This window comes from Larus michahellis, chromosome 18, assembly GCF_964199755.1.
Source record: "Larus michahellis chromosome 18, bLarMic1.1, whole genome shotgun sequence".
Taxonomy (NCBI): Eukaryota; Metazoa; Chordata; class Aves; order Charadriiformes; family Laridae; genus Larus; species Larus michahellis.
In genome coordinates this window covers 7479736-7496830 of record NC_133913.1, presented here as the reverse complement: position 1 = coordinate 7496830, position 17095 = coordinate 7479736, and the positions used below count along the sequence as shown (strand labels likewise).

The 17095-nt window shown below is 53.3% G+C and overlaps 1 protein-coding gene and 1 gene segment (V, D, J or C); one reads left to right on the top strand and one right to left on the bottom strand.

Annotated features, from left to right (window-relative positions):
* LOC141732620 (T cell receptor alpha variable 4-like) lies at positions 1–1319 on the bottom strand. The segment is given in 2 exon segments: positions 1–434; positions 1268–1319. Coding segments are annotated over 2 exon segments (486 nt in total).
* Positions 1320–3837: 2518 nt separating this feature from the next.
* The window catches only part of LOC141732866 (feather keratin Cos2-3-like), a 32368-nt gene continuing 19110 nt past the window's right edge, over positions 3838–17095 (top strand). Inside the window, exon 1 of the mRNA XM_074562310.1 lies at positions 3838–3916. Coding sequence (XP_074418411.1) covers positions 3838–3916 — 79 coding nt within the window. The remainder of the gene's footprint in view (positions 3917–17095) is intronic.

Genomic DNA, 17095 nt, shown 5'->3' with positions numbered 1-17095 from the left:
TTACGGCGAGGCGGACCCGGCGGGCGGAGCGGCAGCGCCCCCTGGCGGGCCCGTCCGGGACTGTCCCCCGGCCCCGACACACACGCCCGGCCCCGCCCGCGCCGGTTCCTGCCCGGCCGCAGCCCCGGCTCCTCTCCCCGTGTCTCCCAGGGCGCAGTAATACACCGCCGCGTCCCCGCGCCGGGGCCGGGCGAGCCACAGGGCGCTGGAGCGGCGGTCTGCCGACACCCACAGCCGCCCCGGCGGGTCCCGCAGCTCTTTGGAGTCTTTGAGAGTGCTCGGGAGCAGCGCGGGGCCTCGTCCCGGGAGCTGACGGTACCAGTAGATGAACTCCATGGTCTGTATATTGGGGTGCGAGCAAGTGATGTTGATGCTGATGCCCTCAGTGGTCTCTGCCGACGGCTCCTGCAGCACCTGGGCTCTGCCCACAGCCACTGCCGAGAAAGAGAAGGAAAGGCCAAAAATCAAGAATGGTCGCCCAGCTCTGATGGCTCTTTTCCCCAAGAAATCACTACAAAGAGTGGCGGTGTGACAGAGACAGACTGGCACAACTGGGGACAGGGAGCTCATCAACAGGGATGGAGAGTGATCCTGGCATGTGTGGAACAGGGGGAGCAGTCTGGGAGGGAAATTGCAAACGATGCCTGGAGAGACAGAAGGAAAGTCAGGTGCATGGATGGATGGATGAATGATGAGAGGCAGAAGGACAGGAAAGGTGAGTGTGTTACAGTGAAGGATGGAGGGATGAATTCAGAAGTATAAAAGGTGAATGCACAGGGGGATGAGTGGATGTATGGCACGATGCAGAAAGCAACCTTGTGCCTACATATATGAGGGAAGCAGAGGGTAAGAAGAGAAAGGGACCTCAGGGAGCAGGAAGAGGGGTTAGGGATGGTAGTTGCATAGAGAGATGGGTCAGAAAATCAGTGAGGGAAGAGAGGAAGAGTAGAGAGGTAGAGGGGTTCTTAGAGTGAAGGAGAGAGGGCTATGTTGAGGGCAATAAGTACTGTTGAATGCACAGGGGAGGGAGAGGGTGCATGAAAAATCAGGCGTGCATGCAAGGAGGCTTGTACCAATAGAGGTGTTGAAGAAAGAGGGAGAAGAAGAATAGGAAGACTCGGAGGGTTTTTAAAGGGACAAAAAAGATGGCAGACGCAGGAGGGGGAGGGAGAGGCTGAAGAAGGAGAAGGAAGAGTTGGTGCTGGGCTCTCCAGAGAACCTGCCGGTCACAGCCCTGGTCCCATCCACCGCCGCCAGCCCCACGCACCCAGCAGCAGCGCGGCCAGCCCTGCCAGCCCTGTGCCCCGGCACCGCCGCATCCCGCTGCTCCGCCGCCCGCGCCTCGCTGCCCCCCGTCAGACCCTGCTCTCTGCTCCGGCCGCACCGCCTCCTCTCCGCCGCCTCCTCTCCTCTCCCCTGCGCCGCCGCCAGCTCCGCCCCGGATCTCGGCCCTGCGCCGGCGCCGCTTGGGGGCTCGCCCGAGCTCAGAGCGCTCAGGGATTCCGCACGGGTACCACTTTGCCCAGCTTGGAAAAGGACTCTCCCTGTCCTCCAGCAAGAAGAAGCCTGCACAGTGCCAGCTGCAGCCTGGCACAGCAGCGGGGCCTTGGCACAGCAGATGGTCCAGCTTCCCATATGAAATCCTACAGATTTCTCCCCATGCTAGGTGATGTCCATTGACGCTGCTCAGTCACTTAGCACTTCCAGTGTCTCCGTCCTTTGTCTCTTTTCTCTCTGATCAAACAGTTGTAGAAAGCAAGGAGGTCTCCCCTGGGCCTTCCCTTTTCCGAGATGGTCAGGCCCAGTTCTCTCAGGCTCTCCTCGCACGTCATGTTTGCCCGCCCCCTATCTACTTTGGTGGCCTTTGTTGGACTTGCTTCAGTAGGTCAATATCCTTCTTGGACGAGGGCACCTCAGCCTGGAGGCAGTGCTACAAATGTGGTCTCACATGGGCCAGAGGGGCAGGGTCACCTTCCTGGACCTGTGGGCTAAGCTTTGACTAATCCAGCTCAGGATGCACTTGACCTTTGCTGCAAGGGCACACTGTGGTCTTACATTCAGCTTGCTGTCCTTATACCCCACATCCTTTTCTGTGGATCTGCTTCCTAGGCAGCCAGCTCCCAGCTTACATGAGTTCATGGGCTGGTTCCTCCATCAGATACAAAACATTGCCCTTGCACTTTTTGGCCTTCATGAGGCTCCAGTCAGCCCATTTCTCCATAGGCACGACTCTTTGAGCCTGGTAGTCCAGCCAATTTTCCACCCATTTTATCATCCTCTTAATGAACCCATTCATCTCCAATTTGGTCATAAAGAAGAATGGGAGAGGGTATCAAAGTTCCTTCTGAACTCCAGGTACCCATATCCCCTGCCCTTGCCCTCTCCACAGTGCCTGTTACCTCCTGAGAAAGCAATGCACTTGGCCCTTGGCTTCATGTTCTTTTCATTCAGTACCTGTTTGGGACACACTCTCAGGCCTTGCCTGACACAGCACCAGGCCAATGAGCTGAACAACTCCGTTGGGCCTTAGCTTGGGCATGAGAGGGGCCCTGTGTCCTAACCCAGATATCCCTGACACGGTATTGGAAGCAGATCCACTCAGGGATGGCCAGCACATGGTGGGCAGGATTTCTCAGCCTTCACCTTGCCCAGAAAGCAATCCCCATCCTTTGAACTCTCTAGCACTGGGGAGAGCAGCTGTGTCCTGGCCTGGAGAGGCAGGGAGCGGGGACTGCCAGCCATGCTGAGGTGCTCCTGATATTGTCACACTCAATTGAACTAAGGATCCCAAGTGGAGTGGAACCATCCTTGTTGTGGTGTGAAATAGGCAACAGCAGAGCGTCAGCTGTGAAGAGGCAGAAGAAGGAGATCTCAGAAGGCAGGGGCTGCATTTCAGTGCCTCTTCCCTGGACGCATCTCCAGCAGGCTGGTGCCATCACCACTCAGCTGCACTCGGGCTCCTTCTAATCCTGGGAACCTGCTGCTCTGTGGTGCTCATGGAGAGAGCAGGGGAGATTGTCCTCACTATGACCTGCACATTCCCTCCTGAGGAGGGACAACAAGGACATACACACACACTCACACAGGCTTATGCACACTGGTGTGGAATCATAAACAAATTTGTGCTCCCGTATCCATTCACAAAAAGCTGGCTGCACTCAAAAGCACACAAGATGGAAACACATAAAAATGTACTGTGGGCTCTGCTGAGGACATCTGGGGACAACCACAGCAAGGCTAGGGCATTCTGGGATAGCACAAGGCCCCTGGCATGCCCATGGTGTCTTTGATGTACTCACAGACTGCAAGGAGACAGTCAAAACTGGCCAGTTTCCTGAGGGCAGTGTGAGGCAGGATGTTGTCATAACCTAGCAGCGCAACGCACGCAGCCGGGAAGGCAACATCAAGTGACCGTTGGGGTGAGCTGAGGAGGGAGGGCAAGAGAAGGATGTGGCACTTCCTCATGCACAGGAGCCCATGGGTGTCTAGGTGAGGACGGCTGGAGCTTCTTTCTCAGAACGACACTTCAAACAGCCCCAACAGAGTGGCCTATGTTGAGGCGTCTTTCCTGCCCTGGAACCATACAGCACTTGAGCTGACTCTTCTGTCCACACTGCTGCATTCCTGCCCTGGAAATCCTGGGGCCTTTCATCCCACTGATCACAGGAAGCCTTCACTGGGGAATGGGGAATGGGCATGGAACAAACCTGGAAATGAAAAGGCAGCAGTGTTGGAAACCAAAGCACAGCCCACATCATTAGCTGTGATGGTTTGCATTCAAGATGAGCTTGTGCAAAAATTGTTACCTCTGCAAAGGGTGCCTCTGGTGCTGTGGCAATGAAGGGCAGGTATAAAAGCCAGCCCAAGTCCCTGCTCTCTCATCCACTTCTCTGGCCTCCTTGTCCTTGGGAACCAGGTGAGTCTGCAGCTCCTTCTTCTTTTCCTAAGTGAGGTCTCTCCTTGTTGATGGACATATCAGCTGATATTGTCTGTGGCCTGTGCTGGGGCTTGGATGTTCTTGTCAGAGGGGCGAGCGTCTGCTTAGTGAGAGGCTGGGACGTGGCAGAGGGATCTTTTGGTTTATGCACTAGGGAAGATCCTCCATGGTCCAGGCTGCTTTTTGTAGGGCGATAAGGACCATGGGGCTCTGGGCTGAGCTTTGAGCTCCCCACTCAGTACTGGCCTTAGATTCTTTGTGACGGGGAAACAAGGCTGCTTCTCATTCATGCTTGTGCTCTTCACTGTCTGTATCCTCTCTCCCAGGTGCACCTCCAAACCCTTATAGAATGTCCTGCTACAACCAGTGCCTGCCCTGCCGGCCCTGTGGCCCCACCCCACTGGCCAACAGCTGCAATGAGCCCTGTGTCAGGCAGTGCCAGAATTCCTGCGTTGTCATTGAGCCTCCTGCTGTGGTGGTGACCCTGCCTGGCCCCATCCTCAGCTCCTTCCCACAGAACACCGTTGTGGGATCCTCCACCTCTGCTGCTGTTGGCAGCATCCTCAGCTGTGATGGAGTGCCCATCACCTCTGGGTGCTGTGACCTCTCTGGCATTTCCAGCCGCTACTGTGGCAGAAGGTCCCTCCTCTGATAAAGATGCTGGGAAAGACCCAGGGAGATTCCCTGAGGAACTCAGAACATCATGCTGGGCAAAGGATCAGGATTTGGGATGTGTTTGCAGTGTAGCTGAACGGCTTTGTCCTTTCATTTTCCTTGCTTCGTTCAATTCCCCTTGGCAGCAAGGTCCCACCGAGACGTGCCTGGTGGGGATCATCTTTCTCCTCTCTTTCTATGGGGCAGGCAGACAGACATCATGCGAAGACTTCTACATGGTCAAGCACAGCAGACTCTTGACTGCCTCCAGGGCCCCCTACACTCCTGTCCTTCATTTGGAATGACTTTCTTTTTGTCTTTGGACTCATTAAAGTTCCATTGCATTCAAGCTTGGCCTCGATGTAGTCCTTTCCTCTGTGGACACTCCCCAGGCTGCCAAAGGAGACAGGTGTTGCTCTGGGGTGGAAGGGGGTGAGGGCACAAGGAGACCCGTCTCCATTCTCAGAGGAGTGGAAGGTTGGGACAGCCTGCAGTGGCTCCTCTCTTGAGCACCATTCCTTGGAGCTAAGGAAGATATTCTGAGTTGCTCTACTTCCAGTGAGCATCAGACCTTGCCTTGATCTGTGTCTCCCCACAAATGCCATGGAAGGCAGGAGACCCTGAGGTGTCAGCATCCCCACGAGCTCTTGAGGAAGGGTGTCCCTCTTGCTATGGCCAGAACTGCTCTGGGGTTGTGCGGTGATGGGTGTGATGCTCCGGAACATGATTTGTTTTGCAGAATGTCTAGAGTGCTAATACAGGGAACGGCCCTTAGGATGGCCAGCCCTACAAAAATGATCCTGGAAAGGCAGGAAAAGGGCACAGGATCCATGTGGGTTTTACAGCTCCAATTAAGGGCACTGTAGCCAAAAGTTCTTTTCTTTCTTTTCTTTTTAATGGTGATTTAAACCATCTACTGACAGAACAGCGTCTGTTCTTTACACCTTTCTTACTCCTTTGCTGAACTCCTTGATTTACACTCCAAGAAATAAGGACGTGAAAGCTGCTGATACTTGTTCGTGTACAATACACTTCTGGCAGGGTCGTAGTTGTTGACAGCAGAAATGATCACAAGATCTGTTTCCTTTGATGAAAATGATCTGAAATCATGATTGACCAAAGCTGTGTAACCCTTCTGTGGATGAGATATGCACAGTGTCCTGTGCCCTGTCAAGGGGACAACACATTGTCCTGTGCTGTGGGAGTGACAGAGCACTGGCCTGGCTGGCCCGGGGAAGTTGCCAAGGCTCTTTCCTTAGAGATATTCAAAAGCCACCTAGACACCGTCCTGGGCAACTGGCTCTAGGTGCCCTTGCTTGAGCAGGGAGGTTGGACCAGATGACCTGCAGGGCTCCCTTCCAACCTCAGCCATTCTGTGATTCTCTCATTCTGTGACAGCAATTGATGTAGCGCAGTTCTGGGTTCCATCATCTGAAGGGCTGTCAGGTTATCTATACTGGTCCTTTCTTTCTTTCTAGTCTTAATGCTAACAAATAGCATTTTAAGGAATGCTGTGAAGAGGCTGAGTGCCTTTCTTACTGCGATCAGTCAGTGTCATTTCTGGTGCCCCAGCCTCAGTGTCTGCAACCTGTGGGGGGTCTGGCTTGTCCCAGGTGTGCCACACTCCGATGATCCCGTGAACTTGTGTATGTCCAAATTGTATTAAGAGCTCCTTAGTTCCATATTCTTCTACTGTGGGTGCTGCTACATTCCCAGAGAGTCTGTGAGGCTGTGATGAGTGTCCTCCCCAACACAGTAGAGTGAGGGGCAACGCCTGTCCCTCTGTGGGGAGCCTCTGTAGCAGCAGCTGCTGTTCATGGGGATGTTTCCCTTGAGATGTTTCCTTTGTTTCCCCCACCACAGTACCCAGGGATTAAAGGACAGAAGGACCCTCTAGGGGAAGAGAGCAGTGCTCAGACACAATTTGATCATTTGTGACTGAGCAGATCCAGGACACTTGCTACCAAAAGTGCCAGTTCGTCACAGCAGATGAGCAGGAGGAACTGACCAACTCCCACTAGAATGTTTAATGTCCCCAGCGAGAACAGGGGAATGAGGATGCATGGAGGCCCCATGCTGAGATCTGCCTACGTGAAGAAAAGGTACAGCATCTCTTTACATCAACTGCCATGGCCAATGTTCAAGAGGGAAATAACAAAATGGAACCAGTTTTAAGGTGTCACCATCTCGAGACAAGACAAACTCAGTTGTTGTCGGGGAGGATGGATGTGCCTGCGGTTATTAGGAGTGGTGAAGATGAATAAATCGCTAATATGTACATGCAATGGCTCATGTGCGTGCTGCTTGTGTTTTGCCAGACTTCCAATGCATTGGCTATAGGAAGACTGTGCCTTCATTTAGTGTGGTATGGGACTATTTAAGACCATGGTTGCATAAATCAATGTGTGGAATGGACAGAAAACATTCCATCACAGGATCTTGTCCTGCAGATCCCTAGGTGTACAGGGGGAGCAGCACTGCCAGGGCACACCTGACAGCCCCTTCCCCCACCCTCAGCCTTGCACAGACACATCCCCTCCCTCCCCTGGGTTCTTGCACAGCCAAGGAAGCTCCCTGCACCACGGTGTCACGCACTGCACAGAGGTACAAGGCACTGTCAGAGAGCTCGACTTCCTCCAGCTGCAGGAGGCTGTATTTCTCGGTGGTGTTCAGCACGGTGGTGAGATGGCCACTGGGCTTGCGGCCATCATGTAGGCCAGCCTACATGATAGGAGACCAGCTGGGGACCTTGGCCTTTCCTCTGCTGGTACCAGTCCAAGCCATAAAAGCTGGAAGTCTGGTATGTACTTGTTGTCTGGAAGGTGTCTCCCTGCTTCACTGTGACTTGTCCTTGCTGGGTGACAGTGATCTGTCCCATGGTGCCTGGAAGAAAGCAAAGGTCAGCAGCTCAACAGGGGAAGAAAACCACGAGCATGTGTGAAAAGCAAGCATAGAAGGCTCCCTGTCATCTGCCTTAGAGGAAAATCCTGAGGCCTGGGGACAGTCAGGTGGAGAGGAGTTTGAGTAGCAATGTGGAGCTCTGAGCTCAGTGTGGACCTTGAGAAGAGCTGTGCTGAGTCCCTGCTCCTCCTTGCTCCTCCTGCTCCTCCTCCCTGCTCCTGCTGCTACTACCCAGTAGTAGCCTAGTGTTTGCATGCTGGGACCAGCATCCTTCCATCATGTTGAGGCACCCATAGAGCTCTGTCAAAAAGATTCATTGTACTTCCCCATCCCTCTCATTTCTGAGGGCTCCTAGCTCGCTGAGTACATACAATGGTGAGCTGAGTGGCAGAAAGAGGGATCCCCGACTGAGTCAACAACCAGGGGAAAACTGGAAGCCATGGCAGACATAAGCCATCCAGGAGGCAGAATGGGACACCCAGTTAATGTCAGTGGGATGAGAGCATACAAGTTCTGCTGATTTGCATTGGAAAGAAAAAATGTGAGAGTGCAGAGAGAGCGCTGAGATCTCCTGTGGTGAGAGCAGGTGGATCAGAAGAGAGAGGCAGAGAGAAAGGCATTGAAGGTGAGAGAAGAGCAGCAGAAGAGGTCTGAGGTATCTCTTCTCTCTCCTTTCAAACAGTAAGAGCGTCTTGAGAACAGAGATGCAAAACCACAAATGTGAGCTGGTATTTCACAGTGTTTTCCTGTAATTCAAGAGTAGTTCTCTGCATGATCCTGATCAGGCTGGCAAGGGTTTCCTTGGGGGAAGAAGGATGTGTTTATAGAAAGCCAGGACTTACCCAGCAGTTGCCCCAGGAAGGCCGTGAGGATGAGAGATCCGAGCTGCATGTCGACATCAACCCGCCTCTTTGTGGAGTGAGAGAGAGTCAGAAAACCCCCTCCCAGCCCCGAGATAACAGAGCTGCCGGAAACAACGCTGTTGGGGGAGCCAAGGAAGAAGCGGGGAAGAGCAGAGATCTGTTCTTCCTGTGCCTCAGATGCTGCTTCTGGGTTTCTCCCTCCTCCAGCAGCAACACCTGTGGCTCCCTCAGCCAGTGGCATTCTCAGCATTTCCCTATGAAGAGCCCTTGGGGGCTCTGCGTGTCCCAGTGGTGGGGAGAGGCTGTTCCCAGTGAGCTCACAGTGGAGTCCTCTCCTCCCCGGCGAGAATCCCCTGCTCTTCTGAACACCCAGTGCTGGCTTATATTGGACGTCAGGGGTTTCTTCCACAGTGAAGTTTCAGAACTTTGCCTGGGGGCCTGAGCTCTTTGGGGACACTGCTATTTCCTTTGGGAACAGAAGTCTCTTCCATTTCTCTCACTTCTCCCCATTATTTCCTCAGCTACCTGGGAAAAACAACTCTCCCCCAGATTCCCCCAAACACAAGATGAAAGCTGCTGTGCAGCAGCCCAGGGCTTCTGGCTCTGTCCTATTCTGGTGGGATAACCCAGAGTGTGAGAGAAGAACCTGGCTCCAGAACTGCTGTGTAGATGCCACAAACCCAGAGATGATAAGGACAACTTACCCTAGGAAAATGGCATAAGTTCACTGGAAAGCAGGATGAGGGATGAGTGGTGACACCCACTCCCAGGGAGAACATGGGGCACCCATTGGAGTGCTGCACTGTGAGGGCTATGGATAGGGCAGCCCCGCACCCACAGCTGAAAGGGCATGTGAAGGGGTGGGGGTACTGCAGGTGGGGACCCCTACTCCCACCCCCTTGCCATGTGAACTCCAGAGTGATCCCATGCACCACTCATGGCAGAGGGACAAACTGTTCATTGTCGTTAAGTTAACCTGACCTGAGTAGATCCAGACCAGTGCTGTGCTGAGCTGTATATATCACTTGGCAAACTTGGCAACGCTGCCACAAACACGTCCTTGTCTTGATCTAGGAGTGAAGCACTGTGCTTTCATATAAATGCCCTTTTGCTGAACAGTAGAAATTGGGAGCGGTTTATTGCTAAGGAAATGCCATGAAAACTCCAGAGATGACAATGCCTAAGATGAATCTCAGCATGGGCAGGATTTGCACTATGTGTTAAGACCCGACTCGAGCTCTACTTCATGCCCCAGAGCTGGGGCTCCCAGCACCTGAAGGGACATAACATCACCTGTGCTATGCCCCTTTACCTTCTTAGCTCCAACTGGTGGTATTTTAGTCAAGACTCTGTGGAGGCAGAGTCCCATTCTTAATGGGATCAACATGCATGCATTAAAAAAAAACAACCAAAAACAAAAAAACAAAAAACAACCAGAACTCCAAATTTCTAGTAGGAATTTCCCCTGTTCCAGACCATGGCCATTGCCTTTCTCTGTTTCACTGTGCTCAAGAAGGAGTTTGGCTCCATCTGGCTCTTCATGCTCCAATCAAGTGTTAGAAAAAGCTCTCAACTTTAGTTTCTCTTTTGAAGGCTGAAGAAGGCCAGTCCTCTCAGACCCTCCTCATGTCTTGTGTTACAGAAACACGGAATTGGTAAGTTTGGAAGGGATGTCTGGAGGTCAGTGGGTCCACACACCACCTCAGGAAGCGTGACCTAGACCTGGGTGCAAAGGACCATGTCCAGATGGATTTTGTATTCCTCCAAGGACGGAGACACCACAACCTCTCTGGCCACCCTGTGCCAGGGCTCCCTCACAGTGAAAAAGGGTTTCCTGGGGTTCAGACGGAGCCTCCGTTGTTTCAGTTTGTGTCAAATGCCTGTCACTGGACATCAGGGAGAAGAGCCTGGCTCCAGTTTCTTCACAGCTCCCTTTCAGCTATTTGTATGCCTTGATGAGATCTCCCCTGAGCCTTCTCTTCTTGGGGCTGAACAGGCCCAGTTCTCTCAGCCTACCAGAGATGCTCCAGTCTCTTCATCATTAAAGTGTCCCTTTGTTTGACTGACTCCATTACAGCTGTGACGTGCACTTCCCTAGTTCTAACACACACCCCCTCACCCTCTGGAGTCACAAGCACACCCACATTTGTGCGTGTCTCAAATACCAACACAGGCCCTCAGCCCATCCAATAGCCCTGCCTGCAGCCTGGGCCCTCTTACCCAGCACTGGGGTCTCTGGCTAGACTAGGCTGTTTTTCTCCAACAGACAGATACATGCAATCACACGCTCCTCTCACAACCACCCTCACAATTGCAGATCCCTCAGATATTGCCACCATATGAGGCTCTCTAATAGCCATGCACTAGCCTTGAGCTCACTTACCCATCTCTGTCTCAGACTTCAGATACAGCTTTTTCTCCCACTCTCTGGATGGGCCAGCTTGAAATATGCTGGTAGAGTCCACATAATCACCCATGCATGTCGGGTTCAATTCACCCAGGAGAAAACACACTGAAGTCCCTGCAGTCGTTGGTCCTTTGACCTCTCACACACACATGTGCAGTGTGGTGCCTCCAGTTGCTGACAGCAAGAGATATGAGCCCTGGGACACGTTCTTCCTTCTCCAGTTGCTGGCACCCAGACCTTGCTTACACCCCAGTCCCTCCAGCCCCGGCACAGAGATCGACAGGGTCTGTGATCAGAGGCCGCTTCTCCAGTTGCTGACACTGAGACCTTGCAGCACACCCTGGTCCATCCAGTTACTGGCACCCAGGCCTACAGTCCCCATGGCCATTGGTTGTTTGCCCAGTTACTGGCACCCAGAGCTCTCTTGCACATCAGTCGCTCCATTTACTGGCCCTCAGACCTTGCAGCACTCGCATATGGGAAAGGGAGTGAAGGTAGACAGAAGGAAGATTAAGAAAGGATTTATGAAGAAGGTAGAGGGGACTGTGGTGATCGGGCACAAGGCTCATCCCAACAAGCGCACTGACCAGCCACTGCCTACTTGCAAGTACCTCCCTTTTTCCTTCCTCCTCTCTATTGGCTCCCCTTGCTCATCCCCAGTCCCCTCTTTCCCCCTCACCTGTGACCCTTCCCCTAAGCATTGAAAACTGGTTGAAAGATCATAGAATCATAGAATCATAGGGTTGGAAGGGACCTCTGGAGATCATCTAGTCCAACCCCCCTGCCAGAGCAGGGTCACCTAGAGCAGGTTACACAGGAACATGTCCAGGCGGGTTTTGAATGTCTCCAGAGTTGGAGACTCCACCACCTCTCTGGGCAGCCTGTTCCAGTGCTCTGTCACCCTCAGGGTAAAGAAGTTCCTCCTCATGTTTAGGTGGAACTTCCTATGCTCAAGTTTGTGCCCATTGCCTCTTGTCCTGTCCCCGGGCACCACTGAAAAGAGCCTGACCCCATCCTCCTGACACCCACCCTTTAAGTATTTATAAGCGTTGATAAGGTCACCCCTCAGCCGTCTTTTTTCCAGACTGAAGAGACCCAAATCCCTCAGCCTTTCCTCATAAGAGAGGTGTTCCAGTCCCCCAATCATCTTTGTAGCCCTCTGCTGCACCCTCTCCAGCAGTTCCCTGTCCCTCTTGAACCGGGGAGCCCAGAACTGGACACAGTACTCCAGGTGCGGCCTCACCAAGGCAGAGTAGAGGGGGAGGATGACCTCCCTCGACCTGCTGGCCACGCTCTTCCTGATGCATCCCAGGATGCCATTGGCCTTCCCGGCCACAAGGGCACACTGCTGACTCATGGTCATCCTGTCGTCCACCAGGACTCCCAGGTCTCTTTCCACAGAGCTGCTCTCCAGCAGGTCAGCACCCAACCTGTACTGGTGCATGGGGTTGTTCCTTCCCAGGTGCAGCACCCTACACTTGCCCTTGTTGAACTTCATAAGGTTCCTCTCTGCCCAACTCTCCAACCTGTCCAGGTCTCTCTGTATGGCGGCACAGCCTTCTGGTGTGTCAGCCACCCCACCCAGCTTGGTGTCATCAGCAAACTTGCTGAGGGTGCACTCTATCCCCTCATCCAGGTCATTGATGAATATGTTGAAGAGGACTGGACCCAGTACTGACCCCTGGGGAACACCACTCGTCACTGGTCTCCAACTAGACTCTGTGCCCCTAATCACAACCCTCTGAGCTCTATCTTTCAACCAGTTTTCTATCCACCCCACTGTCCATTCATCTAACCCACACTTCCTAAGCTTCCCTATGAGGATGCTGTGGGAGACCGTGTCAAACACCTTGCTTAAGTCAAGGTAGACCACATCTACCGCCCTCCCCTCATCTATCCATCTAGTCATGCCATCGTAGAAGGCTATCAGATTAGTCAGACATGATTTCCCCTTGGTGAATCCATGCTGAGTACTTCTGATAGCTTTCCTTTCCTCCACGTGCCTTGAGATGACACCCAGAACGAGCTGTTCCATCATCTTTCCAGGGATGGAGGTGAGGCTGACCGGCCTGTAGTTCCCCAGCTCCTCCTTCTTGCCTTTCTTGAAGACTGGAGTGACATTGGCTTTCCTCCAGTCCCCAGGCACCTCGCCTGTTCTCCAGGACTTTTCAAAGATGATGGAGAGCGGCCCAGCAATGACTTCTGCCAGCTCCCTCAGCACTCTCGGGTGCATCCCATCAGGGCCCATGGACTTGTGAATATCTAGATGATCTAATTGGTCCCTCACTCGCTCCTCCTCAACCCAAGGGAAGTCGTCTTCTTTCCCTGTTACTTTATTCAATGCCTGGGACTCCTGAGGGCTGGGCCGAGCAGAAAAGACCGAAGCAAAGAAGGCATTCAGTAACTCTGCCTTCTCCACATCCTCCGTCACCATGACTCCTGTCTCATTCAGCAGTGGGCCTACAACTTCTCTGGTCTTCCTTTTGCTTCCAATATACTTGTAGAAGCTCTTTTTGTTGTGCTTGATGTCCCTAGCCAGGTCTAATTCCAAGGCGGCCTTGGCTTTCCTTGTTTCATCCCTGCACGCTCTGGTGGCATTCTTGTAATCCTCCCAAGGGGTCAGTCCCTTCTTCCACTTGAGCTTTTTCTGAAGCTCCCTGCTCAACCATGCAGGTCTCCTGCGTCCCTTGGCCCATTTCTTTCTCTTAGGGATGCACCAATCCTGAGCTTGGAGGAAGTGGTCTTTGAATATCAACCAGCTTTCTTGAGCCCCTTTGCCTTCCAGAGCCCTAGCCCACGGGATCTCTCCAAGCAGTTTCTTGAAGAGGTCGAAGTTAGTCCTCCTGAAATCCAAGGTTGTAATTTTACTTCTTGTTGTTGTTTTGTGGATAGTACCCATGATCCTGAACTCAATCATTTCATGATCACTACAACCTAGGGTGCCCCCAACCTTAATGTCCTCCACCAATCCCTCTGTGTTTGTCAGTACCAGGTCTAGAAGTGCTCCTCTCCTTGTTGGCTCCTGTACCACCTGTGTCAAAAAGTTGTCATCAATGCACTGGAGGAGCCTCCTGGACTGTGCATGCCTGGCTGTGTGGTCTTCCCAGCAGATATCGGGGTGATTGAAGTCCCCCATGAGAACCAGGGCCTGCGCTTGCGAGGCTACCTTCAGTTGTCTGTAGAAAGCCTCATCAGTCTCCCCATCCTGATCAGGTGGCCTGTAATAAACACCCACAACAGTGTCCCTCATATTTGCCTGTCCCTTAATCCTCACCCATAAGCTCTCAACCCGCTCTTCATCCGCCCCTAGTGAGAGCTCGACGCATTCCAAATGCTCTCTCACATAGAGTGCAATTCCACCACCACGCCTTGCTGGTCTGTCTTTCCTGAAAAGGACATAGCCATCCATGACAGCATTCCAGTCATGCGAGTTGTCCCACCACGTCTCAGTAATTGCAATGAGATCATGGCCCCGCAACCGCACACAGACCTCCAGCTCTTCCTGCTTATTCCCCATGCTGCGTGCATTGGTGTATAAGCATTTCAGAGAGGGAGTCGCGTGTGTAGTTTTGACCCTTGAGATGTGGTGTGCCTTCTGGCTTTCAGAAATACTGGCACACTGGCCCACGAGCGCTGAGCAACTACACCCTGGCACCTCACCAGCAAGCCCAGTACCACCCCCACCCCCCTTCAGATCTAGTTTAAAGCCCTCTCAATGAGCCCTGATAACTCTTGTCCTAGAACCCTTTTTCCCCTGGAGGTCAAGGTATTCCTGCCTGTTACCAGCAGGCCAGGCGTTTTGTAGATCAGGCCATGATCAAAGAACCTAAAGTCCTGCCGGCAGCACCAAGCTCGAAGCCAGGCATTGATCTGCTGGGTCCTTCTATTTAGCCCCTCATCATTCCCCGCAACTGGGGGAATAGACGAGAACACAACTTGCGCTCCCGATCCCTTGACCAGCCGTCCCAGGGTCTTGAAATCTTTCTTCATTGCCCTTGGACTTCTTCTTCTTACCTCGTCGCTGCCTACCTGAAAGAGCAAAAGTGGATAGTAGTCTGAGGGCCGTACCAGGGAAGGAAGCATCCTCTTCACGTCCTTGACCCAGGCCCCAGGGAGGCAGCAGACCTCCCTATGTACCGGGTCCGGCCTGCATATTGGGCCTTCTGTTCCTTTCAGTAATGAGTCACCTATGACAAGGACCCGTCTTTTCTTCTTTACCACAGAGGTTTTGATGCAGGGGGAGGTCTGACTAGACCTTGCTGACGGCTCCAGGGTAGGAGAAATAGGAGAAATATTGTGCTCGTCATCATCCAGGTTCCTCTGTAGAGCACTGTACCTGTTAAGTAATGGCACCTGGGAAGATGGGGTAGTCATCGGGCAGTCTCGAGTGCAGCGCCTGTTGCGCCGCGCAGGAACTTCCTGCCATTGCCCCGTCCTCCAGGTTACCGCCTTCAGTTGAGGTGAGAGAGGATATGGAGCTCTCTGTTGCAGGGGTTTTATCTGCCTGCTGTGTTTCTGTCATGGGATGCAGGATTCTGCTCCAGGAATCTATCTCCCTCTCGCATTCCCTGATGCTCCTCAACCTACTTACCTCCTCCCTGAGCTCCATGACTAATTGGAGAAGATCCTCTACCTGAGCACATCTCCTACAGGTATGCCCATCATTGCCATCCGACACTGGCGTAAGAGTAGGGCATACCCTACAGCCCGATGTCTGTGTGGTAGCATGTTCCCACAAGAGCTCCGTCTGAGAGGTGGCATCAGACCTGGTGGTTGTGGAGCTCATGGACGCCACAGTCATCTTGCGAGTAGTTACCATCACTACCTAGCCGGGTTAGCAGTCTTTCAGCTCTGTCCTGCACGAACTGCTGTGCAGACCGCAGTGATTGGACTGGTGTGTCACACCCTGCTTGGCCACCCCCTTCTCCAGCCCAGGAAGTACACTCTCGTTGTGGTGCACCTGGGTGATACCTCGGGTCACACACAGGGAACGCCCCCTTGCAGCTCGCTTGCTCAGTGTTTGCTCAGTGCACAGCGCCCTGGTCGCTGCGCTCCCAAAGGGTTTCTTTTATGAGGGGGGAGAGTGGTCCCACCCTCTGCTCGTTAACACCTGCCGCCGGGGCTGGTGGCTCCGCCCTCGGCTCCTCAGCTGTCCCCGTCCCCCAGAAGGGCCGGGTACCGGCTCGGGCTGGCCCCTCTTCCTGGCTTTAAAAGCCTCAAAAACGAGCCCCTGGCCGTTTCTTTGCCGCGATATCCTTCCCCAGCACAGACTTACCTGCACTGGAGCTGATCTCCTCGGCAAATGGAGGATAGATCTCCTCGGCAAAGATAGAGCTCAGAGGGTCGTGATTAGAGGCACAGAGTTTAGTTGGAGGTCAGTAACAAGTGGTGTTCCCCAGGGGTCAGTACTGGGCCCAGTCCTAGTGAATATATTCATCAATGACCTGGATGAAGGGATGGAGTGCACCCTCAGCAAGTTTGCTGATGATACAAAACTGGGAGGAGTGGCTGACACACCAGAAGCCTGTGCTGACATACAGTGAGACCTGGAAAGGCGTGAGAGCTGGGTGGAGAGAAACCTTATGAAATTCAATAAGGGCAAGCGTAGGGTGCTGCACCTGGGGAGGAATAACCCCATGCACCAGTACAGGTTGCAGGCTGACCTGCTGGAGAGCGGCTCAGCGGAAAAAGACCTGGGAATCCTGGTGGACAACCTGGCCTCAGATATGAGCCAGCAATGCGCCCCGGTGGACAAAAAGGCTGATGGCATCCTGGGGTGCATCAAGAAGAGCGTGACCAGCAGATCGAGTGGAGGTCATCCTTCCTCTCTACTCTGCCCTGGTGAGGCTGCATCTGGAGTACTGTGTCCATTTCTGGGCTCCCCGGTTCAAGAAGGACAGGGAACTGCTGGAGAGGGTACAGCAAAGGGCTACCGAGATGATTAGGGGACTGGAACACCTCTCTCATAAAGAAAGGCTGAGGGACTTAGTATGGCAAGAGCCTTGTGCACAGAGGGACAAACTAGAGCCCAGAAATGCACATCCTGGAAATGCAGCCACCAGTGGTTTTCTGTTGGGCAGAGAACCCAGAGGGACTCAGGGACACAGGCATCGCCCCAGCCAAGTACTGGTGAGTGCTCAGGGCTGGAGGGGAGACATGAAAAGCAGGCGGACAGCTCAAGTGGTTGAACAGGGAATCTTGTCCAATGCCTGGCTGATCGGTCTTGCTCACATGTCTAGGCTTTCCCTGATCCCCAGACGTAGGGCCAGGAAGTCATTTTCCCACTTTGGGCTTCTGTACCTGGGAAGTAAAGCCACAGGAGCAGTCACGTCT